The following is a 25,789-nucleotide window of genomic DNA, read 5'->3' as shown; positions in this document are numbered from 1 at the left end:
TTATGGCTTTGTAGTATATCTTGAAATCTAGGATTGTGATACTTTCTTTCTCAAGATTGCTTTGGCTATTTGGAGTCTTTGGCAGATTCATGCAAATTTTGGGATTATTTGTTATAGTTCTATGAAAAATGCTATTGGTATATTGATAGGGATTACATTGAATATGTAGATTGCTTTAAGAGGTATGGACATTTTAGGGGCGCCTGGATGGCTCAGTCAGTTAAGCATCTGACTTCAGCTCAGGTCATGATCTCACAGCTCATGGGTTCGAGTCCCGTGTCAGGCTCTGTGCTGACAGCTCAGAGCCTGGAGCCTGCTTCGGATTCTGTGTCTCCCCCTCTCTCTCTACCCCTCCTCTGCTCATGCTCTGTCTCAAAAATAAGCAAACATTAAAAAAAATTTAAGAGGTATGGACATTTTAACAATAATTCTTCGAATTTGTGAGCATGTATGTCTTTCCATTTGTGTCATCTTTAGTTTCTTTTATTTTTGAGAGAGAGAGAGAGAGAGAGGGAGACAGCATGAGCAGGGGAGGGAGAGAGAGAGGAAGACACAGAATCTGAAGCAGGCTCCAGGCTCTGAGCTGTCAGCACAGAGCCCAACATGGGGCTTGAACTCACAAACTGTGAGATCATGACCTGAGCTTAAGTCGGATGCTTGGCTGACTGAGCCACCCAGGCACCCCATCTTTAGTTTCTTTCATCAGTGTTTTATAATATTCAAAGTACAGGGTTTTTTTACCTCCTTGGTTAAGTTTATTCCTATGAATTTTATTTCTGGTACAATTGTAAATAGGATTGTTTTCTTAATTTCTCTTTCTGCAATGTTATTATTAGTGTACAGAAACAACAGATTTCTATATATTAACTTTGTATTCTGCAACTTTACTAGATTTATTACTGCCAGTAGTTTTTGGTTGGAGTCTTTAGAGTTTCCTATGTATCGTGTCATGTCACCTACAAATAGTGACAATTTTACTTTTTTCATACCAATTTGGACCCTTCAGTTTTTCTTGTCTGATTGCTATTGCTAGAACTTCCAGTACTAGATTGAGTAAAAGTGGAGACAGTGAACATCCTGTCTCTTTCCTGATCCTAGAGGAAAAGCTCTCAGTTTCCCACCATTGAGTATGATGTTAGCTGTGTTTTTGTCAAAAATTGTTTTTATTATGTTAAGGTATGTTCTCTAAGGCCATTTCATTGAAAGTTTATATCGTGAACAGTTGTTGAATATTGTTAAATGCATTTTCTGCATTGTTCTTTTTCTAGTTCCTTTAGGCTTAAGATTAGGTTATTTGAGCTTTTTCTTGTTTCTTGAAATAGGCCTCCTGGAACTATTTTTGTTGTGTCTCAAAGATTTTGAAGCATTGTGTTTCATTTTTATTGATCTCCATGTATTTTTATTTCCTCTTTGATTTTTTTCATTGACACATGGGTTGTCCAGTAGTATATTGTTTCACCTGCCATGTTTTTCCCATTTTTTTCTTCTAATTGATTACTAGTTTCATACCATTGTTGTTGGGAAAGATGCTTAATAGGATTTTAATCTTTGTGAATTCATTGAGACTTGTTTTGTGGCCTAACATGCGATCTATCCTGGAAAATGTTCCATGTGCATTGATTTTTCTGCGTGGATGATCTATCCATTGATGTAAGTGGGTTGTTAAAGTCGCCTAGTATTATTTTACTATTGTCAATTTCTCCCTTTTTGTCTGCTAATATTCGCTATATTTTTTTAGATGCTCCAATGTTGGATGCATCTAAAATTATGGGCCTGGGATGTTCCGGGGTGTTTTGTACCTGTGTCATCTGGGCAAGAGGGCTGAAGCTGTAGTGAGCGCTGACCAGGGATTTACCAACATGTTCCGTGTTGGGTGGCCTTGGTGGGATGTCTGGGACTAGTGTGGACCTTTGAGCCCAGGGCTCACTGAGGTCATAGATCAGCTAGGCTGCCTGGACCCTGCTCCTATCCACATTATCAAAGTGGAGGCGAAATGAAAACCATACCACTTGCCAACCCTTTTAACCCAGAAAGCTCTCCTGACATTTGGCCAAGTTCTAGGGTAGATCCTTAATATTCTACTTGTTCTTTTAAACCACGCCATTTGGGGCTGGTATGGGCTAGGTCCCCAGGGCTCCCAAAGGTAGCAGGATGGCTATGGAGTCTGGACACTCTTCCCATCTATACTATCAAGGTAGAAGAGGAACATAAACAGTGGCACTTGCCAGCCCCTCTGAGCTGGAGAGAGTCCAGTAGCTCTGCTGCCATTTGGCAGGGCTCAGGGCTGGTTCCTTTATATTCTAGTTGCCTTTTTTAAACTTCAGGGTTTGTTTCGTTTTGATGTTTTTCTGCACCCCAGGGCAGATGAATCCGCACAAGGTCCCTTTGCCTCCATCTCTTGCATTATCTATCTGGTCTTGTGCAGAAGCTGTCCATTCAGGCCTCAGTTCTTCAGGAGGAATAAACAGGTGTAAATTTGGTGTGCCTAGGGCGGAGATGAATTCTGGGTCTTCCTACACCCAACCATCCATAACCATAGCCGTTCTTATTCCTGAAATTGGCATTTTAAAGAGACCTAGGTAAGAATTCCTGGAGGGATCAAGTAGAACATTTACATTTCAAAGGCACAGAGAAAGAATGTAAGTTCCTCTGTGCCCAACTTTTGTTTTTTAGGGCCAAAACTTTTACAATATTTACAAAAAGTCTTTCAGGATAAATAGAGGAGGTTTGGGGATTGGTAAAAAGAATAGGTGGGCTTTAAATTGTTTCTGGAGCTGCTTTTCTGGTTTTGTAAAGATTTGTAAAGTAGTTTTTATTCAATTTGAGAGAGAGAGTGAGGGGTCAGGAGGCAGAGAAAAAGAGAGAACCCCAAGTAGGCTCTGTGCTGTCATTGTGAGCCTGATGCATGGCTTGATGTCAAGAACCATGAGATCATGACCTGAGTCAAAAGCAAGAGTCTGAAGCTTAACCAACTGAGCCACCTGGGCTCCCAAAGGACAGTTGCTTTTAATTCCTCAAGGAATTGGGTTGTAACTAAAATGACATCATAGACTGATCCACCTATTAATCCTTTTATGAGGGCTTTAGAAAGTTTTTCTTGCCTTCTGGGTACATAGTTTCATTTTAGTTAAGGGGACAATGCCTTAAAAATATTCCCATTAGGCTCCAATTAACAGCTTCTGACCGAAGAGCTACTTCATTCAAGTTGGTATTTAAGAATTTGCATGGCCCAGGGGTGCCTGGCTGGCTCAGTTAAGCTCCTGACTTCAGCTCAGGTCATGATCTCACAGTTCATGAGTTCAAGCCCCATGCTGGGCTCTGTGCTGACAGCTCTGTTCCTGAAGCCTGCTTCAGAGTCTGTGCCTCCCTCTGTCTCTGCCCCTCCTCCACTCGTGCTCACACTTTCTCTCTCAAAAATAAACATTTAAAAAATTTTTTTTAAAAATTTGCATAACTTAGAGCCTGCTTCAGATTCTGTGTCTCCTCTCTCTGCCCTCCCCTGCTCTCACTCTCTCTCTCAAAAATATTAAAAAAAAAATTTTTTTTTAAGAATTTGCATAGGACCTTTGAGTACACTTCTTTTTCCAGCGTCCAGGTGATTACAAATGAAACATTCACCCTTGGACCATCATTCTGATGGTGGATACCTAGAGGGTGTAATGTGGGCAGCCAAGCAGTATCTCAGGTGCGTGGCTTTGGGTCTGTTGTAGCTGTAAGGCCAGTAGTGTGGCCGACTTTTGTTTGCAGTTGTGTTCCAAAGACCTTTCACAGTGTTTAGCTGCAGTTGTAAGTTCAGACACTAAAAGATTTGTTGCTATTTTGTGAGTTTCTATGGGCTCATGAGGGGACCATGCTGAAAATCAAACATCTCAAAAACTGTCCTCAGTGTTTTGCCATTTTGCTTCCCACATCCATTCTTGGACTTTACCAGGTCCCACCATCATTTGCACAAGCTGATAAGGATCTGGCAGACTGGGGTTGTAGGCCCTAATAATGACTAAACTCTTCAGAACACTTTTGGGGATCCTCCCCTTAGGAATTCTATAATTATGACCCTTATTTCATTGTTGACCAAGGAGTTAAGGATACCCGAGAAGGATCACCCAGGACCTTGGGTGGTTTATTGTAAAGGTAACTGTTTAATAGTCTCTTCAGAGTGGAAAGGCAGTTCAGACAGAGTTAGAACATGAGTACTCAGGTAAAGAAAGGTAGAGGAGAGTGATAGGAGTCGTGTCAGCTTTATCGTCATTTGTTTTAGGTACCTCTTATGTCTTTAATTTTTCATGAGCCTTTAGCAACAAATTTTTTAATGAAATAGTTTAGAATCTTGAAGCCTTTTAGAAGTTTTTGCACACCAATTAAAGTAGGTACCCCATTCTGTTTAATTCAGGAACCCTTGCTTTCAAGTGTACTTTTTAAGTGAACGATCTTGTCTAATTGAGATGCTCCCCATAATGGCTATTTTAATTCTAGGTTGCCTTTAGTAAGATTTTGCCACTTTCGTAGATATTTATACATTCCGTAACCATAGTCTTAGACATGAAATTAGCAGGTGTGCTGTAAGGTGACACACTCAACTTTTTTGGAATTTAAAGGTCTCATTTAATTTTTTTTTTTTTTTTTTAAGCTAAGCCTTTGGGTCTCTTGGAGTCAAACTAATACTTAAAAGGGATGTGCCTCTGGGTTGGGGGTTGTGTGGTGTTTGCCATATACCTCATTGCGTAGATATTGAGGTTGGCAGGTGACCTAGGGTCAATCTAACCTGTCCCATGACTAACTTATCCTAACTTGAGTCTTGGGTTAGGTGGAAAGAGCTTTAACAGCTTTTAAATGCTAGACTTTTGTCCAACAGTTTTGTAGCTGCTTCCCAGATTCCTTTAGCAATAGCTTTTCTCTACACAAAACAAGACCAACAAACCTGCGCACCTTAACACACCAGCAGTAACCAAAAGGTGTTGCTGCAGCCTGGACAAGACCCTGTGTGGCCCACTACTAATTCCCACCATGGAATCTTGGGCTGGGGGAAGTACTGAACCAGCAGACCTCAACAAATGGGGACTGGGGACTCCACATAACTGGGGAATTGCAGACTGCCACGAACAGTTCCCATGTGGATTTGGGAACAGAAACAAGGGCTGGGGGTATCCAGCAATTCAACAAGAATTGTGGCCTGAACTACCAGCAGCTCCCAATGTCAAACCGACAGGAAAGCCAATTAGATCAGAAGCTCAGCACCAGAATTGAAGTCAGAACCAAGAGGAACTTACAGCCCTCAGAAATGGCAAGAAAGGACTCAGAAATGTTCATGGGTACTGCTCCTGCGAGGCCTCCTTCCTTTGAAAGGGGACAGAAAGGGTCTATTGGGCAGATTACCTCACTAGTGCTAACCAGAAAATTCCAGATTGATTGGTAACCTTTAGCTACATTCATAGGTGAAGCTTAAACTGCAATCAGGTTAGGTATAAGTCTTGTTTTGCTGATGTGTGGCTCAGCACAAGTGACTCCAGTTTGGACATGTTTTGTTAACAAGTGTCAATTATTTTCTCAATCCAAAGATATCCTTTATTTATCATTGTCTTTGTCTGTTTTGTGAATTGGGGGAGTAACTGTTTTGTTGTTTTTGTTTCTACATAATCGGTTTCAGTAAGAGTGTCTTGGCACTCCCAAAAGATTTTGACTGTATACAAAATGCCCTTTTGCTCTTTTTGTCACTTTTACACGTTTTCAATACAAAAGGTAAAATGAACAGCAAAATGAAACTAAGGGAAGACAATTATTTATAGCATCAGTAAATCAACGGTAAGAAACACCACAGGGATATGGGCTGCTGGCGGCCAGCACTAACTTCAGTTATTGCATAGATTAAAAACATATATTTGTCACACACTTTACTATCATATACACCCAGTAGTGCTTTAAAAATTATATTTATGGGTTATTTTTTTCTCTCACCAAAGTAAAGCCATTTCTGGGGTGAAACAAACAGCTACTTAGTAGGTCAAAGTAATAGGAGCAAAAGGTAAAGAACTGTGAAGAGAAACCAAACTTCAGGAAGACTAAACAGATGCAGTCAATTTAGGACACCAGAGTTTTGTATTCTTCCTCCTGTCAAAGCTGCCACAGGCTCACCAGTGACCACAAAAGGCAGGAGCTCAATTTTATATTTCATCTGAGAGTTGGCACTTCTAAGAAGCCAGTGCCCATTAGAACCACAATGTGATGGGGGATCAATACCGACTTAAAGGGAATAATACCTCTTTCTAAACCATAACTGATATTTCCTGCAGCTGAGAGGGTTTTCCCCAAGGGCCATCAGCCAGGACTCAGCCTCGCCTCAGCATAAGCAGCATAACAACTGTTGGCTGAAACATTTCCTCCTTTGAAGGCCACGTTGCATATATTTATGTTCAGTCTCTTGTCAGCAACTTTCCTAGTTTCCCATGTCTTTTCTGTTACTGGAGAAACAATGGAAAAATTAGCTCAGGAATGGCGGGTGTTTTTTGTTTTGGGCTTGTTTAGCTTTCTTTGTCTTCCGAATCTGTAGTCCACCAAAGGTCATGTGCGATCCACCCCTAAATGTAGTTTAGGGCTTTTATTCTCCTGTTTAAGTCCAGTGGGTTCTCTGTATTTAACTTTTCAGTTTCAGGGAAAAAAAAAAAAAAATCCATGGTCGAACTCCAGAATCAATTCTTACGGTGAGAATCATATCGAAATAAGTGAGTTTTGTCTTAAAGGAAAATAGCATGTATTCTCACACTGTTTATTTCCACAGAAACATAAAAACAAGGTGTGTGGATTAGACTCCCTTACTGACCTACTACTAAGAATAGCAGCTGGTCCCTGCCATCTGTACTATAATCACCAATGGCCCTGGATGTTGGCCATAGTCCTAGATATATCATACTTCCCTTCACAAACATCAATTGTAACATCTTGTAAGCCCTGGATTTGATTCATAAAATAATAGCACAAGCTCCCTCTCTCTGGGGAGTTAAGCAATCATTCTGCTTTGCTTTCATATTTTTAGTTTCTGTTTAAAAATGTGTACTCTTAAGGACTTGAGTTGATGGGATAGAGAAAAGACTTCTTTTTTTTCTTGATACTCCAGCCCTGTCTTTCGTTGAAAGAGTCCAAGTGCATCATCTTGTATTTGGAGCAGTCTAATTTCATAGGAAAAGGATATGAGCCCACCAGCTTCAAATTACAATTTATTTTATGTCTCTGATCACCTATATAGAGCTCTCTCCAAATTAAACGGTTGTGGCATGCCCCTGATGTTCAAAGCAAACCATGTAGAAATGAAGTGCATGTTTTTGTGTGGAATTTGTATCTGTGGTTCAGCCCACATGAAGCCACCAATAGTAGTAGACTTTAAAATAATAGTAATGTCAAAAGACACCTGGCTTTGAACCAACATTATAACAAAAGTGAACGTCCAATTCGGTGGCTTCCTCTACCTGTTAACATTTTCTCTAGTTGCAGTGGGATGGCAGACTTCTCCATCTCAACTTTATCAGCTTTGTGGTTTCAGATGAGACTCCCTCAGTTCCACAGTTTGGACCTCCCATGACTGGGGACAAAGCAAAAAGAAAGAAACTCTGGTCCCACATGAAGGCTCTTGAGGTACTAGGATATAAATGTGAGGTCTGGGGTGAAGAGTTGTTATCTACGAGCTATAAACTCATTCTTAAAGAAGCCCTTGTGCACTTTCTTTTTTATTTCTTTGGTGGCTTCAGGAATGGTCACTTTCTGTTTTGTATCATCTTGTCTGTTGCTTCTCATAAAAGATTCTCCTCCTGAAACCACAGAGGAGTTAAATGCCAGCTTGGTTTTTCTCTTACCTATGGGTGTGCTGCAGGAACAAAATAATATTTGGGGTTTTCTTAAAGGGGTGGAAATGCTCTTGCCTGCATTGACCCACCCAGTGTTATCCACCTAAGCCTCCGAAGAAGTTCAAAGAGCAAACAGTTAAAGAGAAGCCCAGGCTCTGCTAGGCATTTCATCCTTGGATCTGGCATAGATGGAGTCAAAGAGGACCAAAATATCCAAGTGGATATACAGTCCTTGCTGTTAGCAACATGCAGTTTATTAGTGACCTTGACAAGAGCTGTTTCAGAAGAGGAAAGGGTCAAAAGCATGATTGGAGTGGGTTCAAGAGAAAAATAGGAAGAGAGGAAGTGAGACAGTAAGAATGGGCAATTCTGTTGAGATATTTTGCTATAAAGGCAGTCAACAATTGAGGTAGTAAATGGAGACTGTGGAGTCAAATATATATATTTTCTCTCTAAAGATTGGGTTTAATACAACATACTTGTATGCGGAGGGGAATGATCACATGAAGAAGGTAACGTTTCCAATATGGTAGAGAGAGGACAAGCTGCAGGGGGGAATGTCGGTGAATAGACAACTGACAGTAGTATGTGGTGTTCACTGTGAAGATTTGTCCTCAGAGGGCGGCAGAGAAGATCCTAAGGAGAGAAGGAGTGTATGTGTGTGAAGTAGGTAGATCGTAGGGGTAGGCAGAAGCTTATGGGAGTTCTCTTCTGATTGCTTCTATGAATAAGTTAAATGGCAGTGAAGGAGAACATGTTGGACAGTTGATAAGAAAGGAGAAGGTGTAAAATATTTGTCTAGGAGAATGGAAGAGTAAATGGACTAGGGAACTGCAGTAGTATTAAGGTCATACTTGAAATTCATGGTCATGAATTTCAGCAAGACCCAGAAAGCAAAGGAGTATATGTGTGACTTTGGACATACTGCTCTGAGGTAGTTTACATGGGTCTACTATCTGCTGTACAAAGTTGTTGAGAGAATTAAATGTGACAGAAAGCATTTTGAAGTATAAGTACAGGATATGATTATTATGAAACTTAGCTTTGAATTACTTAGCACTTTTCCTTGGCAAAAAGCTTTTCAAATTTGTTTAAGACAGCCTTAGTATCTCTAGAGACAGCATTTGGCTTCTGCCACTGATTTACTCAGTAACTCAGTCTAAGCAAATGACTTAACTTCCTTTTGCTTTTACCTCTCAATCTATAAAACGAGGGTGGTTATGTTTAAAGCACAACAAATGCTTTATAAATAAAGGTGCTATGTAAACGCAAGCTGGTAATAAAATGGTATTTCAAGCCTCACTGGTATGGTCACTGGAAACTCAGACAGGTCAGCCTTGGGGGGTAGGTGCATCCCTTAAGAAGCTTTTATAGAAGGGAAACACGAGTATCTTGAAATTGGTGTCACCCACGTTATTTCCATTAACATTTACAACTACTCTTTAAGGTTGATTCATGGAATCTGAGACACAAAAATTCCATTGTTAAAGCCAAGCAGAAGCTTGGATTTCAATCCAGATTTCTCCTAAAACCCTATGCCCCTTTTTCATTTTGCCACATATAGAATTGGGCTTGATACATTGTAGCCAGAGAAGGTATGGGATATTTTGTGTTTATTACACACCCATATTTTAGCCAACTTAATCTCTTGTTTGCCATCAAAAATGGAGCTAGAGTTGCCCAGCAGCAGAATACCAGCTACTTCATTGGAGATATCATCATGATGGAGTCGTTTACAAGAAACCAAATGACAAGAAAAGATAGGAACATCTGGAGAAAGGAGCGTAAGCTGACCAAAGATTTACACTTAGCTACAAATGCAGTTTTCAGACATTCTGGGACAGGAGGGTGGATACTATAAAAATAAATAAATTTGTGTGATCATGGGAACTGCAGGAATAGTATGTCCTCTGTCCTCTTGACTACAAACACAATATGTACATTATATATTTAATTATGTAATTAAAGAACTATATAATTTATAAATTACAAAGCATAAATAGCTCTAGGAAAATCAGTGCTCTGTTAGATTTTTATTTTTGAGTAACGATTGCCCAGCTGATAGAGAAGGTGATAGGAAAGCTGTATTTATTTTCTTCCAACAGCTAAAAGGTGATCATACTTCTAAAATTTGTTGAGATTGTCCAAGAAAGTGTGTAAAATACTCATCCATCACTGGAAGCCCCTGGTCAGGAAATGACAGTGCAGTAAATATCTTCAGCAGCCACCTTTTAATGTACAAGCTGTTTTCGGTTGGAATTTTCAGCACTCACATAAAACACACTGTCATGAGTGACTGCTTGTGCTCCAAAGTCATTACTATTGGGATAATGGAACATCTCTCAGCGAATAACCAAAAAACTTTAAATGTCATGTCAAGTTTGTTGAAGCCATTTTCAAGCCCCGTTCAAGGTTACATGAATATTGAGGGTGTCTGTTTTTTAGAAGTGTTGAGGTCTGTGAGAGCTAACTCATAAGGTTGTACAATAGGAGAGTCAGTTAATTAAAAGAAAATCTCGTGTTCCTTGCGAAAGTCAATCAGCCAGAGCCTTTTAGTCATTAGCTACTGCAGCTCTCTCCTTATAGCCTTCTACGTCAGGCTCAGTCACTTACCAATAAAAGAATATGTATGTGTGTATGTATACATGTCCGTATAAATATATGTGTGTGTATTTGACAGATTATGATGTAGATTTGCTAGGAAGTTTTAACAATTTGCCTCCCAAATGCAGTATTTCTTTTGAGGGAAGTCGTTGACTTTTTACAGTCCTATTATAAACTTTCCTTTTTGGTTTTTAAAAAAATAATAATAATTCTCATTATTATTCCAACTAAGGTATATCTTGGGTCATAGAGTTGGGTATTATTCCAACTAAGGTATATCTTGGGTCATCAAAGAAGAAAGATAATTTCTTTACCCAGCGCATATTTATTGAGCATCACTTTGCTCCAGAGCCATTTTAGGCACTGACATTAAAGCAGTATTTCGAACCACCTCCCTGCTGTCTTGGAGCTTATATTCTAGTAAAGAGACAGAGAATGGACGAGTAAACAGATCTATGATGTGTCTGGTGGTTAGGAGTTCAGTGAAGGAAAAAATGAGGAAGGATGCGTGATGGAAAGGGGCAGCGCTATTTCAGTTGTATGGTCAGAAGAGTCCTCTCTATTTAGATAGCATTTGAGCAGAGACCAGAAGGAAATCGGCATTTGTGCTAATGAAATGGTTGTCTATTTACATTTTAGTTTCTTCTTAAACTATGTGTATTTATTTTCAGTCTACCTGTCTCTGCTGAATATTTTAGTCTATCTAAGAGGACTTGTCTGAGAATAATTATTTTAAGTTAATGTGCACAGTCCTTGCTTATCACAGTGATAAGTTTAATGTTTCTTTCTTCCTTACTGTAGAAAATCAGAAAGTGCAGTTGACAGAAGGGTCACGTTCACACTACAATATCAATTGCAACTCAACGAGGACTCCAGTCGCCAAGGAGCTTAATTATAATCTAGACACTCATACGTCTACAGAGAGGATCAAGGCAGTTGAGAAGAAGGAAGCCTGTAATGTAGAAAGCAACAGAAAAAAGGAAGTGGAACTTCTTGGCTCTGTTTCTAAAAACGAATCTGTTCCCGAAGTTGAAGCCCTGCTGGCAAGATTACGAGCTTTATAGATTAAACTGGTAAAAAATGATTAAGCCAAATATAAAGCAATGCTCTAAGCTATAACACTTGAAAAAATGCTTTTTATATAAGTGACTTTATATAGTTTAAATTATGATATATATTAGAAAAATAAAGCTAACTACATGATTGCAATGCTTTTTCTATGTACTTGAGGATTTGGCTTATTCAAGATTGTAATGGGTTTTAATGCTTTTCTTGTCTCCTGGTATTCATGTGTTCTATATTTGGTGGCTAAGTTATACATAATGCTTTAGAGAACAGGTAGGTAGCCATGTGTTCAGCAATGTGTCCTGAAGAGAATACATTTTATTAAGTCACTGTAATCTTTACCTTACTGTTTTTAGCATTAATGAATATCAAATTATAATGTCAACTCTTGGTGTGTGTGTATGCATGTATATATGGTGTGTGTGTATATGTATAATCTATATATATATATTATATACATACACATATATATGTGTGTATAATATATGTATATATATTTCCCATGCATGTCATTAACATAGGCCCAAGTTTCTCCTTAGTTGGGATCTACATGCTATCAACGTAACATCAGAAACATGAAATTGAATGTAACAGAGCTGTAAGGAAATGAATGTAAGCTCATTATTATCATTGTTGAATTCGTGTTAATTAGAGCCTGCAGGAGACTATAAGGCCATTGAGCACATTTCCAAAAATGATGTACTAGCAATGTATGCACTCTTCGTGAAATGCACATGCTTTTGTATAAAGTAGATGTATATGGTGTTAGAGTGCTGCCGAAACTCTTAACTGCGAGAGCATTTTTCCCCTTGGTTATTATGACTCTCAGGAGGTAGCATCTTGAAACTTCCCAAGTAACGAAGTTTTTTGTTTTTTTTTCTGTGAACAAACTTGAAATTACAGTCTCTTTGATCTGACAATCAATAAGTTTAACAAAGATCTAAAGTGTTTCAAGGAAAGTTTCCTATGCATATGTTGCAATTTTCCCTCATTTGGGGCACTGAATTAACTCTTAATCCTATACAAAAGAAAATAAACTTGCTACTCGCACTAAATGAAAAAATTGGGTGTTTTTGTAGTTAGCATATTCTGTGGAAATAGCCTGTGCTATGCAGTCTATCTAAGCATCTATTTTGCTTTATTATGTGCAGTAAATAAATGACTGCTCTTTTACCTTCAGTTAAAAAGCAGTTATGTGGAACCAGTCTGGCGAGGTCCACTGCTTTTTATTTCCTTGTTTAAGTTGCCACCTCCTTTCAGCTCCAAGTTAATAAAGTTAATTAATTAGAACTATGAACCAGGCCCTGTTTATAGACATTGGGGAACAGAGTGTTATCCACAGCCTATGCAGGAATAAATTGTTCTCCTATGTATGGCTGAAATAGAAATTGCACTCAGAGGGCAAAATGCATATTTTCCTGAAAACAAATCTTAACAATGAAGAAAGGTGAAGGACATTTACACATTTTAGCAGACAGGACCCTAACAGCAAGAAAAGAAGTGAAAGAAAAGAATTCTGATGATCAGTTCTTAACATGATTTTGCAAACACTTGGGCTTTTCAGAAGCAAAACTGAAATTCAGCCAGATAGTTTGGACATACCAGGTGGCATGTAAACACTCTGGAAACTTGGGCCCAGGGAGCAGCCACAAGGGAGAAGCAGCCTGGCAAGTAAAGGGAAGTGAAGATGACATAGACCCCCAAGGGCAGAGAAATGCAGGCAAGTCCTAAACAGACGCAGTCAGCCCCCCAGCACCTGTCTGCAGGAGTGGAAGGACAGCCAGCTAGTGGGAGGACCAGCAGGGGCCGGCCTCCTGCAGGTCAGGGGCCCCACTCCCTCCGCCTCCCTGGCAGGAGTGTGTTCTGATCAGGCCTGGATAGGGGACTATGTTTTGTGTTTCCCTCTCCACACCTAAAGAGCAGACAGAGGTAAGAGCCAACCAAGAAACAGCTCATTTTCTGCTGCAGAAATTTCAGTGATAAATGTTCCTTCAACAATGGGCAGGGGGGTATGATTAGGGTTTTTAAATCCATATTATTCCTTTAGCCAACTTTAGATGAAAACTAGACATCAAGGTACAAGTTCATGTTTCTGAGCAGTTTATTCTTTTGAATTTGCAGGTAAATGTGAAGCCAAAACACAGCTCAGCACCCTTGACAAGGATGTTCATCCAGGCTAGTGACAAACCCCAACTGGGTTCCCACCCCCTCTCAGGTCAGCGTAAAGAATTTGGCAAAAACACACAGACAAGTAAGCACTCAAATACAACGAGTTGTCCAAAAGCAAAGACCTGCTGCTAACAAGTTTTCCCATATATTTGATATTTGAAGTGATTTATAAATAAGGGAGGCAATCCAATCATACAGCAGCCCCCCTCCCCCCACCACTGCCTTATCCTCAGGGGATCCATTCAAAGACATCCTCCCCAGGGGATGCCTGAAATTGCAAGTAGTACCAAACCCTAAATAGACTATGCTTTTTCCTATACGAAGTTTAATGTCTAATTAGGCACAGTAAGAGATGAACAGCAATACTAATACTAAAATAGAATAATTGTAACCATACACTATAATAAAAGGCTATATGAATGAATGTAGCTTCTATCAGAATACCTTCATGTACTATACTCCTCCTTTTTGTGATGACGGGAGATGATAAAATGCCTCCGTGATGAAAGGAGGTGAGGTGAACATTGCAGGTGTAGTTTTAAGCTACTATAACCTTCTGACAGTATGTCAGACTGAGGATTATCTGCTTCCAGACTATGGCTGAGCACAGGTAACGGAAACCATGGAAAGTTAAACCAGAAATGAAGGCATGGAGGGACCACTCTATATGCATGTATGTCCTTTGTTAACATTTAGATATTTAAACAAAATGTATCAAAGTTTATATGAGGAAGTAGATGGTTCAATAATTTATGGCATACATTTTCTGGTAAATCTAGAAAATGCAATTATTTATACCAAGTTTCTCCAAAACTCTAGTTATTACCACACTATTTAGTCAAAAAGAGGACTCAGTAATGACTTTAAAATGTTAGGTTAGCCACAAATGATTATTGCCTGGGTTGATCCGTTCTTATTTTAAAATACAATCCAATGTGGATCTGAGTTTCCTAGTTAAAAACAAAACCCTCCTTTATGGTTAAGCACAGGTGGGCCAGGAGCACATTTCGAGGTTACTTTTGTGCCAACTTTTTGTACAGACTATGTAACCTTTGGAAAGTAATAGGTCCTAATAAATAAACTGCTAATTTGAACCTCAAAAAGTGGCATTTGTGTTCTTCTTCTCCATATTAATTGTTAAAATTTTTGAAATCCAGGAATGGTAAGCTGGCAGTGTAACCATATTCAATTTTGTCTAGTCAGTTGTTAAAAGTAGCTCTTCTATGTCCTTGCCAGGCCTGAGTGTTCTTAAAATATGTCCTGGGGCCAAACTGTTAAGTCATTTTGCTCTAAGAGCTACTCTTTAGCAAAACACATGAAGTTGCCAAACAACCACAAAGTCTGGATGGTATTTCAAAATTGAATCCAAATCTCCCCATAAAAGTTCATTATTCCTAAACAGACCTTTGCCTTTGAGAATGGGTACGAGGAGACGGTGTCTTGGGATTTGGAAAGATGGCAGAGTAGGAGGGCGCTGAACTCACCTCCTCCTACAGAAGCATCAAGGCTACAACTACATATGGTGCGACTCACTCTGAGAACAACCTGAGCCTAGTGGAATAGCTATTCCACAGCCAAAGACATGAAGAGCGACACTGAGAAGGGCAGGTGAGGCAGAGACACAGTTGTGAACCAACCCCCCCCCCCCCCCCGCCAGCACATGGACCCACAGGCAGGAGGGCCTTCCTGAGGAGCAGAGGGATCAAATCCCACATCAGGGACACATACCTCCCACTTCACCCACCCCCACCACCCCCATGAGGGTCTGAACTAGGAAGAGGAGCCCTCCTAATTTCTGGCTTTGAAAATCAGCAAGGCTTAACTCTGGGACAGCCTGAGGGCTGTAGGAAACTGAAAATCTGCTCTTAAAGAGTCAGGGCACTCTATCATGCACTCTAAAACCCAGCACAGGGGCAGCAATTTGAGAAGTTCTTGGGTTATTCCTCAAAGAAATTTATTGGCTAATTTTCGGTCATGTGCTAGACAGATGGGTGTCTTTTTTTTTTTTTTTTTTTTTTTATTCCTGTCCTCCTTCAGCCTAGCAGCCTGACAGTGGAAAGAGCAGCCCTAATACTCTCCAGTCTCCACATTCCCCTGTGGACCAAACCTTACCCCGATCAACCGCCCCGGCAGGCCCTTCTCCGAAACAGTTTCTGCCTCACCGTACCCAGCTAGCAGCCTTGCTTAGGAATGGTGTTCCCCAAAAGCAACTACCACCCATCACACTGATAAACAGCCCAACCCAGAAGCAGCACCCCTCCAAAGCAGCTCCTGCCCCAGGAAAATAAGGAGCCAGTCCCACCAACCAGCACACCAACAGCTGCATCCAGGCCTCTCAGTCGTCTACACTGAGGGCTACCCCTGTCCAACAGGGTGCCTGCAGTAGTTACAGCTGGTCATTGCAGTCAGCTGGGCTGGGGGTGAGCCCCACTCACCAGGGCACCTACAGTAGTCATGGCCCAGTCATGAAAGGAAGGCCACACAGCCCACATAAGAGACACCCCTGAAGAGCCTGGTTCTGATGACCAGAGGGATTATCTACTGGGTCCACAGACACTTTGTTACACAAGACCACTCCTTGCAAGACCAGGAGATACAGCTGATATACATAATACATACAAACAAACACAGAGAGCCAGACAAATGAGACACAGAAATATGTTCCAAACAAAGGAATAAGACAAAACCTCTGAGAAAGAACTAAACAAAGATAAGCCATCTACCTAATAAAGAATTCAAAGTAATGATCACAGAGATACTCACCAGACTTGAGAGAAGAGGGATGAATTAAGTGAAAACTTCAAAAAGATAGGAAGAAAGGAATCAGAGGCAAAAAATTAGTAGCTGAAATGAAAAATATAAGGCAACCCACAGCAAATCAGAGGATACCGAAGGACAGGTCAGTGATGTGGTAGACATCATCTAAACTGAACAGTGAAAAGGATGAAAAAATATGTTAAGAGACTACTTATACACTATCAAGTGCTCTAAGATTAGCATTATAGGTATCCCACAAGGAGAAGAGGAATAGGGGCAGAAAACTTATTTGAAAAAATAGCTGCAAACTTCCCTAACCTAGGAAAGGAAACAAACATGCTTCAGGAAGCATGTGCTTCAGGAAGCTTCCTGTGCTTCAGGAAGCACAGAGAGCTCCAAACAAGATGAACTCAAAGAAGTCTACACCAAGACATAATAATTAAGTTATCAAAAATTAAAGATAACCTTAAAAACAACAAGAGAAAAGGAAATAATTTCATACAAGGGAAAAATCCACAAAGCTATCAATTGGTTTAACTGAAACTTTGCAGGCAAGAGGGAGTGGCATGATATGTTCAAAGTACCAGAAAGAAAAAAACAACCAAGAATATTCTACCTGGCAAGGTTTTCATTCAGCATTGAATAAGAGAGAGTTTCCCAGGCAAACAAAAGTTAAAGGAGGTCATCAATAATAAACTGGCTTTACAAAAAATGTTAAAGGTACTTCTTTAAGTAGAAAAGAAAAGAATATTACTAGAAGTAAGAAAATTGTGAAAGGGAAACAATTCACTGATAAAAGCAAACATAGCAAAGATAGATCAATCACCTATAAAGCTAGCATGAAGGTTAAAAGACAAGGTAGTAAAATCAATTGTATCTATAATAATTAAAGGTCAAATACATCTACAATTAAGGATACATAAAATAAAAAGATGTAAAATACATTGTACACATAAAATCTATACATGGGGGAAGTAAAAATGTAGTGCCTTTATAATGTGTTCAAATTTAAGTGACCATTTACTTAATATAGACTGCTATATACATAAGATTTTATATATGACCTTTTTTTTTTTTTTAATTTTTTTAAAGTAAGCTCTAAGCTCAATGTGGGGCTTGAACTCACAACCCCAAGATCAAGAGTCCCATGCTCTACCAGCTGAGCCAGCCAGGCACCACAAGATTTTATGTATGAACTCTTTGGTAACCACAAACCAAAAACTTAAAATAGATACACAAAAAATAAAGAGAATGAATTTAAGCATAACACTACAGAAAGTAATCAAACCACAGGAAAAGACAACAAGAAGAAAGGAACAGAGGAGAACTACAAAAACAACCAGAAAATAAGTAACAAAATGACAGTATATATCTATCAATTATTTTAAATGTAATAGATGGCATGTTCCAATCAAAAGACTAAATGGATGACTAAATGGATAAAAAATAAGACCCGTCTAGAGCTGTTTATAAGAGACTCACTTCAGATCTATGGGCATATACAGACTAAAAGTGAGAGATGAAAAAGATTCCATGCAAATGGAAGTGGGGGGGGGGGGGGAAGCTGGGGTAGCAATATTTTATCAGACAAAAGAGACTTTAAAACAAAAAACCTTAGCAAGAGATAAAGAAGGGTATTACATAATAATAAAAGGGATCAACCCAACAAAAGAATGTAACAATTGTAAATATCCATACACCCAAAATAGGAGCACCTAAATATGTAAAGCAAATATTAACAGATAAAAAGGGAGATCTTGCCAGTAATACAATAGTAGGAATCTTTGACACACATACCCCTCTCTTACATCAATGGACAGATCATCCAGGCCAAAATATCAATAAGGAAAATGTCTTTAAAGGACATATTAGACAAGATGGACTTCACAGATGATATATACAAAATATTTCATTCAAAATCCAGAGAATACACATTCTTTTCAGGTACACATGGAACACTGTCCAGGATAGATCACATGTTAGGCCACAAAAACAGTCTAATAAATTTAAGAAGATTAAAATCATATCAAGTATCTTTTCTGACCATGATGTATGTAACTACAAATTCATTAGAAGAAATAAAACTGGAAAAAAACAAACACATGAAGGCTAAACAAAATGCTACTAAACAACCAATAGATCAACCAAGAAATCAAGAGGAAATAAAAAAAATACATAGAGAAAAATGAAAATGGAAACACAGTGGACCAAAATCTTTGAGATGGAGAAAAAGCAGTGCTAAGAGGGAAGTTTATAGGTACACAGGCGACCTCCCAAAGCATGAAAAATTTCAAGCAACCTAACCTTACACCTAAACAAACTAGGAAAAGAACAAATGAAGCCCAAAGTTAGTAGAAGAAAGGCAATAATACAGATCAGCATGGAAATAAATGAGAGACTAAAAAACAATAGAAAAGATCAATAAAACTAAGAGCTGGTTCTTTGAAAAATAAACAAAATTAATTAAACCTTTAGCCAAATGCATCAAGAAAAAAAAAAAAAAAAGGACTCAAAATCAGAAATGAAAGAGCAGTACAATCAACTCAAATAAACAAAACCAAAGTACAACCAACATCACAGAACTCAAAGAATCATGAGACTACTATGAAAAATTACATACCAACAAATTGGACAACCCAGAATAAATGGACAAATTCCTGGAAATAATTTCTAAGATTGAAGGAGAAATAGAAAGTCTGAACAAATAATTATTAGTAATGAGATTGAATCAGTAATCAAAAAACTCCCGACAAAAAAAAGTTCAGGACCAGATGACTTCCCAGGTGAATCCTACCAAACATTTAAAGATGATTGATGCCCTACTCTTCTTGAACTATAAGAAGAGGAAGAAGTGATTCCAAATTCATTCTATGAGGCCATCAACACCCTGATCTCCAAACCAGACAAAGACATTGCATAAAAAGAGCACTATAGGCCAATATCTCTGATGAACATAGATGCATAAATCCTCAACAAAATTTTTGCAAACCAAATTCAACAATACATTAACATTCACCACAACCAAGTGGGATTTATTCCAGGGATGCTAGAATGGTTCAATATTTGCAAATCAGTGGGATACATCACATTAACAACAAGAAAGATAACCATATAATCATCTCAATAGATGCAGGAAAAAGCAGTTAACAAACTACAACATCCACTCATAATAAAAACTCAATAAAGTAGTTTTAGTGGTAACACAATAAAGGCCATATATGTACAAACCCACAGCTAACATCATATTCAATGGGGAAGAGCTGAAAAATTTTCCTTAAAATCAGGGTTAAGACAAGGCGGTCCACTCTCACCATTCTCATTCAGCATAGTACTGGAAGTCCTAGCCCAGCAATCAGACAAAGAGAAATACAAGTGTCCAAAGTGGTAAGAAAAAAATTAAACTCTTACTTTTTGCAAATGACATGATACATACATAGAAACCCTAAAGACTATAAAAAAAAAAAAACAACTATTAGAATAAATGAATTCAGTAGAGTTGTAGGATACAAAATCAACATACAGAAATATTTTGCATTTCTATACACTAATAACAAAAGAGAGAAATTTTTTAAAATCTCATTTACAATTGCACAAAACAAATAAAATACCTAAGAATAAATTTGACCAAAGAGAACAGACTTATACTTTAAAAACTATAAGACACTTATAAAAGAAATTGAAGACAATACAAATGGAAAGATACATCATGCTTATAAAATGGAAGAATTATGGGGTGCCTGGATGGCTCAGTCGATTAAGTGTTCAACTTCAACCCAGGTCATGATCTGCGCTTCATGGATTTGAGCCCCGCGTAGGGCTCTGTGCTGACAGCTCGGAGCCTGGAGCCTGCTTCAGATTCTGTCTCTCTCTCTCTGCTTGTACTCTGTCTCTCTGTCTCCCAAAAATAAATAAATATTTAAAAGAAAATTTAAAAAATAAATAAAATGGAAGAATATTGTCAAAATGTCCATAGTACCCATAGCAACTTACAGATTCAATCCAATCCCTATCAAAATATGAATAATATTTTTCACAAAACCAGAACAGATACTCCTAAAATTTGTGTGGAACCAAAAAAGACCCCAAATAGCCAAAGCAATCTTTTTTTTTTTTTTTCTTTTTTTTTTTCTGAGAGAGAGACAGAGAGTGTGAGTGGAGGACGGGCAGAGAGAGAGGGACACACAGAATCCAAAGTAGGCTCCAGGCTCGGAGCTGTCAGCACAGAGCCTGATGCAGAACTAGAACAGAATAGAGAATCCATAAATAAATCCACACTTATGGGGTCAATTGATCTATGACAAAGGAGGCGCAAATATACATGAGGAAAGACAATTTTTTCAATAAACAGTGCTGCTGGGAAAACAGAACAGCTACATGCAAAAGATTAAAACTGGACCACTTTCTTACACCTTATATAAAAATAAACTCAATGGATTAGAGACCTAAATGTGAGACCCAAACCATAAAACTCTTAAAAGAAAATAGGCAGCAATTTCTTGAATATCAGCCTTAGCAAAAGGGAAAGCAAGGATAACAAAAGCAAAAATATGCAATATAGACTATATCAAACTAAAAAGCTGCACAGTGAAGGAAATAAAACAATAAAACAAAATGGTGACCTTCTGAATTGAAGAATATATTTATAAATGTTATATCTGATAAGGAGTTAGTATCCAAAAATCTATGAAGAACTCCTATAACTCAACACCAAAAGGACAAACCAACTTCAAGAATAGGCAGAAGATCTGAATAGATATTTTTTTAAGAATATTTACAGATGGCCAACAGACACATGAAAAGATGCTCAACATCACTCATCAGGGAAATGCAAATCAAAACCAAAATGAGGTATCGCCTCACTTACGTTAAGATGGCTAGTATCAAAAAGAGGAGAAATAACAAGTGTTGGTGAGTATGTAGAGAAAAGGGAACCCTTGTGCACTGTTAGTGGGAATGTAAATTGGTGCAGCCAATGTGGAAAACACTGGACATTCCTCAAGAAATTAAAAATAGAAATGCCATACAATCCAGTAATTCCACTCCTGGGTATTTGCCTGAATAAAATAAAAACATTAATTCGAAAAGATCTATTCGTCCCTACACTTATTGCAGCATGACTTACAATAGCAAAGATATGGAAGTGTCCATTCATAGATGATTAGACAAAGAATATGTGGAATATTACGCAGCCATAAAAAGGAATGCGATCTCACCAATAGAACAACATGGAGAGATCTAGAAAGTATTATGCTAAATGAAATAAGTTAGAGAAAGAAAAATACCATATGATTTCACTTTTATGTGGAATCTTAAAAACAAAACAAATCAAAGAACAAACAAAAAGCTGAATCGGTCCTGTAGATACAGAGAACAAACCGATGATTGCCAGAGGCGATACAGAGGTACAAACTTCTAGTTACCAAATAAAGAAGTCACAAGCATGAAAAGTACAGCATAGGGAATATTGTCAATACTATTATAATAATTCTGTATAGTGACAGTAACTACACTTATGATACGCATTTGATAATTATGTAAATGTATAATCAGTGTGTTGTACACCTAAAACTAATATAATATTGTATGCCAATTATACGTCTATTAAAATTTTAAAAATAAAATGGGTATAAGAATGTTGTAACTAGTATGCCGGATGGGGTGTGAGGTAGAATGAAATTTAGCTGGGTCCTCTAATTAGGATTTGACTGTAGATGCCTCTTTGTCTTCTATTCACCTAATTACATTTGACACTTCAACAGTACCCTCCCTTTATTTATTTATTTTTATTATCTTTAAAGGCTTTATTTTTTTAAAAGCAATTTCAGTTTTACAACAAAATTGAGAGGAAAGCACAGATTTCTTAAAATCTCCTGTTCCCACACATGCATAGTCTCCCCCATTACCATCATTGTTGACCGGCCTGAGCACCCTCCCTATAGGCATCTTCAAGATACAAGAACTTCAAAGGAATCTTGGATTCTTTCAGCAAACCTTACAATGACAGATTTTGTTCTCCTTCACTATCCACTTTGAAATCCCAACCATTAGACAAAACGATGTTTTAAAATTTCCAGATATTTCCTCCTTACAATTAATATCACTAACATTCTCCATGTTCTCATAAATCTACATTATTAATATATATTTTTTAATTATATCTAAAGTTGGTGGATATCCATTTTTCTCCTGGCATTTTTATTCCTTGTTATATTTCGATTAGAAACTGATTTTTAAAAATTGCTCTTTCCTCCTTGCTTTCTAATTATGGGTTACTAAAAGTTTATTTTAAACATGGATCTCTAATTGCTATCAAGCTTGCCTTAATATTTTACATATAATCTGACTAGATATGATTGGTGGTCAAACATGAAACTATAAAAAATTAATTGAACAGATTGAGGGCACCTGGTTGTCTCAGTCCATAGAGCATGTGACTCTTGATCTCAGGGTTGTGAGTTCAAATCCCTATGTTGGGTATAGAGCTTATAAAAATAAATAAATTCATAAATAAAAATAAAATAAACAGATTGAAACAAGTGTTCTGGTGAATTACTTACTTCTCAAGGGCAGGACCAATCCTCAAAGAGGGAGATTATAGTTAATCTCTCCCCAGAATGTCTGCTTTCAGACATGGCTGGGTTCTGGTGGAACAGGCATATCTTTGCATCAAAAAGCCCCCAGTAGATTAAATATAAATATTTAATAATATATATTTTTAATTTAAAACACTTAACATGTATAAGGGCAAATGCTGTTATGAATATACATCAATGATCTGGAAATGTCTATTTGTAACCTCGGTAATAATTTCAAGACTCAATATGTGTAAAGCATTCCCTATTAAAATACACTCACGAAAGTTAGGCAACAAAAGTTTAGACTTCATAACTACAAGTACTCAACCTCTGAGGGAAGCTTGATTTGAAAATGAGACATTTCTTTCCTTCCCTTGAATCAAGCACAAATGCTTGGCCCTTATATTGCAAAACCAACTAGTTAAAAGCAAACAGGTGCCTTTCCACAGGGGGACTAGTGGAGGGTGGGGGGGAGGCATTTTCTTTGGAGGCTCTCATCTGGATTCCTTTCCCTTCATTAATGACCTAACGAGAGCCATTCTGATGATTGTAAGCCATGACTGACAGCCCGCATCTGTGGCCTACCCAGAGCATAAGAGTCCAATTTGACTGGGATAATAAATAAAAATCTTGTCGTACTATTATAGGATGTTTGGCAAGGACAAGAATTAAGGCACCTTTATAACTCCCAAAGGAATCTGGTGATATTTCTGACGTGATCTCACACATCATTCTGTCCTGCCTGACCTTCCTTGTATCACCCTCCTGAATTATAGCTTGTATCCGTTACTCTCTCTCCTCCTTCCATAGCCTCTCCCCAAAATAAAGGATTACTGACCTGAAGAAAACAAATCTGATTTTTTTTTTTTTAAATCTTTATAAGAAAGTCAGTTAAAATGTCCTGGAAGTCACTCCATATGTTTTCTGCAGAACATTTACTGCATCCATTAGATTAAATGTCTCACTTTATGAAATGAGTCCTGAAGGTCTTTTGGGGATTAAAGGACCTCTTTCAGAAGGGTCCAGCTTCATCCCTTAATAATTTCTGGGGTCCTAGGATGTTATAGGATATATTATATATTCATCAAGTTCACCAGTTTACCACCCACTTTTTCAATGATTAGTTCCTTTATCCTGGCAGTCAGTGAGAGTTGCCTCTTAAGCACTTCCTCATGAATCCACCTAAAAAGGGAGGTTTTGATATGTTGTAATAGCTTTTCTCACACTCTCCAGAGAAGCTTAACAGCTTCTGTGTGATGAGCCAAAGGAGAGTACACTTATATAAGAACAGACACACTTCAAGGACACCGTTAAGCACGAAGATAGTAGCGGCACATGGGAATGGCGGGCATGCCTATGGAGGCCCGATGCCCTGTTCGAGTAGAAAGACCTCATTTAGGGTGACGGGTCTCTGGGCGTGTCCCAGCAACCACATGAGGAAGGCAGAGCTTGATTTCCATCAGCCTCAGTATTCCTAAGAAACTAGCCTTTTGTTATCCTTATAGCTTCTCTTTATATCTGAGCCTCCTTTGAGTTCCTTAAATGGATGGTAACAGCAAAGTGTTACCCTTTCATGAGAGTATTTGCATTTTAACTTACATCTAATCTAAAAGGATTGAAAGTGCGCTAATGGAGAATTGAGAAGCCACAGACTGAGGGAATTTATATTCCTTTATTAAACTGAACCCTGAGCTGAAACTCCCCCTCGTGCTTTCTGAATACACTTGTTGCTAAGACCTTGACTTCAAGGGGAGCTACTTCCACTTTAATGACAAAAACCCTTTTCTTCCATGCTCTTTTGCAGCAGCGTTGAGACAAGATGGGACTTTTTAAAAGACTTTACAAAGCTCTGAGTAGAAAAGCAAAGGGACAGATAGAAGCCACAAGAAACATAAAGACACCATGCTAATAAACAACAGTCCTCACCCTCCACAGTAAACACACCCCTCCCATGTTGAGAAGCTGGTAAGTGTGGTACTCTGGTAAGACAGCAGGGGATGAACGGGTCTAGTGCATTCCTGAGCAACAATTCTGAGCTTTTACAACTTTAGGTATCCTACAGAACGGCAACCACTGATTCAGTCTCAGAACATTATCCTACATATCCATAAGAATTGTCTGGGTACTTTAGCCTTTCCTGAACCTCAGAAATGAGACACCAGCCTTGCCTAAACTATATAGCATTGTCAGCCACACCAGAGTCGGTTGAATTTGTGTGTCTCTAGAGACCAAGGCATACAGTATATATGAGACAGCGAATTAACTGTAGAGCAGTCCAATGATGAGAGGCCAGGCTCCAAGATTATGATGTCACTGGGTCCTAGAACACAAGCAAGTCCTCAAGAGGGATGCCAGAGGTCATCTAATTCATACTGTTGGTTCTCCATCTGAAGGGTAAAGTGACTTGCACACCATTGGAGACCACACCTTCTTGCTCTCTGCACTCCCTCCCTCCAACTTACCTCGACAAGCAGAGGCCAGGCTCTGCTTGATTGGGAGATAATAAAGGAATCGATTACTCAGGTAGCATGTTGGCATATATGAGCCCTGAATGACTTTATCTCCCTTAGAATCTGTGTTCTGTGATGTTTATAGACTCATAAGTGGGCACCCTTGCCTTGGGGCTTATCACCTTCCACACACCATCCCATATTCTGTTTGCTTATCTCTTTGAGGAACATAATAACTGTCTTAGTTTATTCATGTTCTGGCACCAGGTCTTACAACTGAAATAAATCAGCCCTACCCTAGAAAGAAGTGGTCTGAAAAGGCAAAAATCCCCGTGGG

At 38.5% G+C, this 25,789-nt stretch overlaps 1 protein-coding gene across 4 annotated transcripts in view; it reads left to right on the top strand.

The window, feature by feature from the left end:
• DIAPH3 (diaphanous related formin 3) overlaps nucleotides 1-24,962 on the top strand; it is a 522,043-nt gene extending 497,081 nt beyond the window's left edge. For 3 of the 4 annotated variants that reach the window (XM_049647035.1, XM_049647034.1, XM_049647036.1), the window contains 2 exons: nucleotides 11,238-11,509; nucleotides 13,623-14,094. In XM_049647035.1, coding sequence (XP_049502992.1) covers nucleotides 11,238-11,500 — 263 coding nt within the window. In that variant the 3' untranslated portion in view covers nucleotides 11,501-11,509; nucleotides 13,623-14,094. Of the gene's footprint in view, nucleotides 1-11,237; nucleotides 11,510-13,622; nucleotides 14,095-24,806 lie in introns of those variants that run through there. The other variant, XR_007461112.1, reaches the window with a different exon arrangement.
• Nucleotides 24,963-25,789: the final 827 nt, after the last annotated feature.

The sequence above is a fragment of the Panthera uncia genome, assembly GCF_023721935.1.
Source record: "Panthera uncia isolate 11264 chromosome A1 unlocalized genomic scaffold, Puncia_PCG_1.0 HiC_scaffold_16, whole genome shotgun sequence".
Taxonomy (NCBI): Eukaryota; Metazoa; Chordata; class Mammalia; order Carnivora; family Felidae; genus Panthera; species Panthera uncia.
This window is presented reverse-complemented; position numbering and strand designations above follow the sequence as displayed.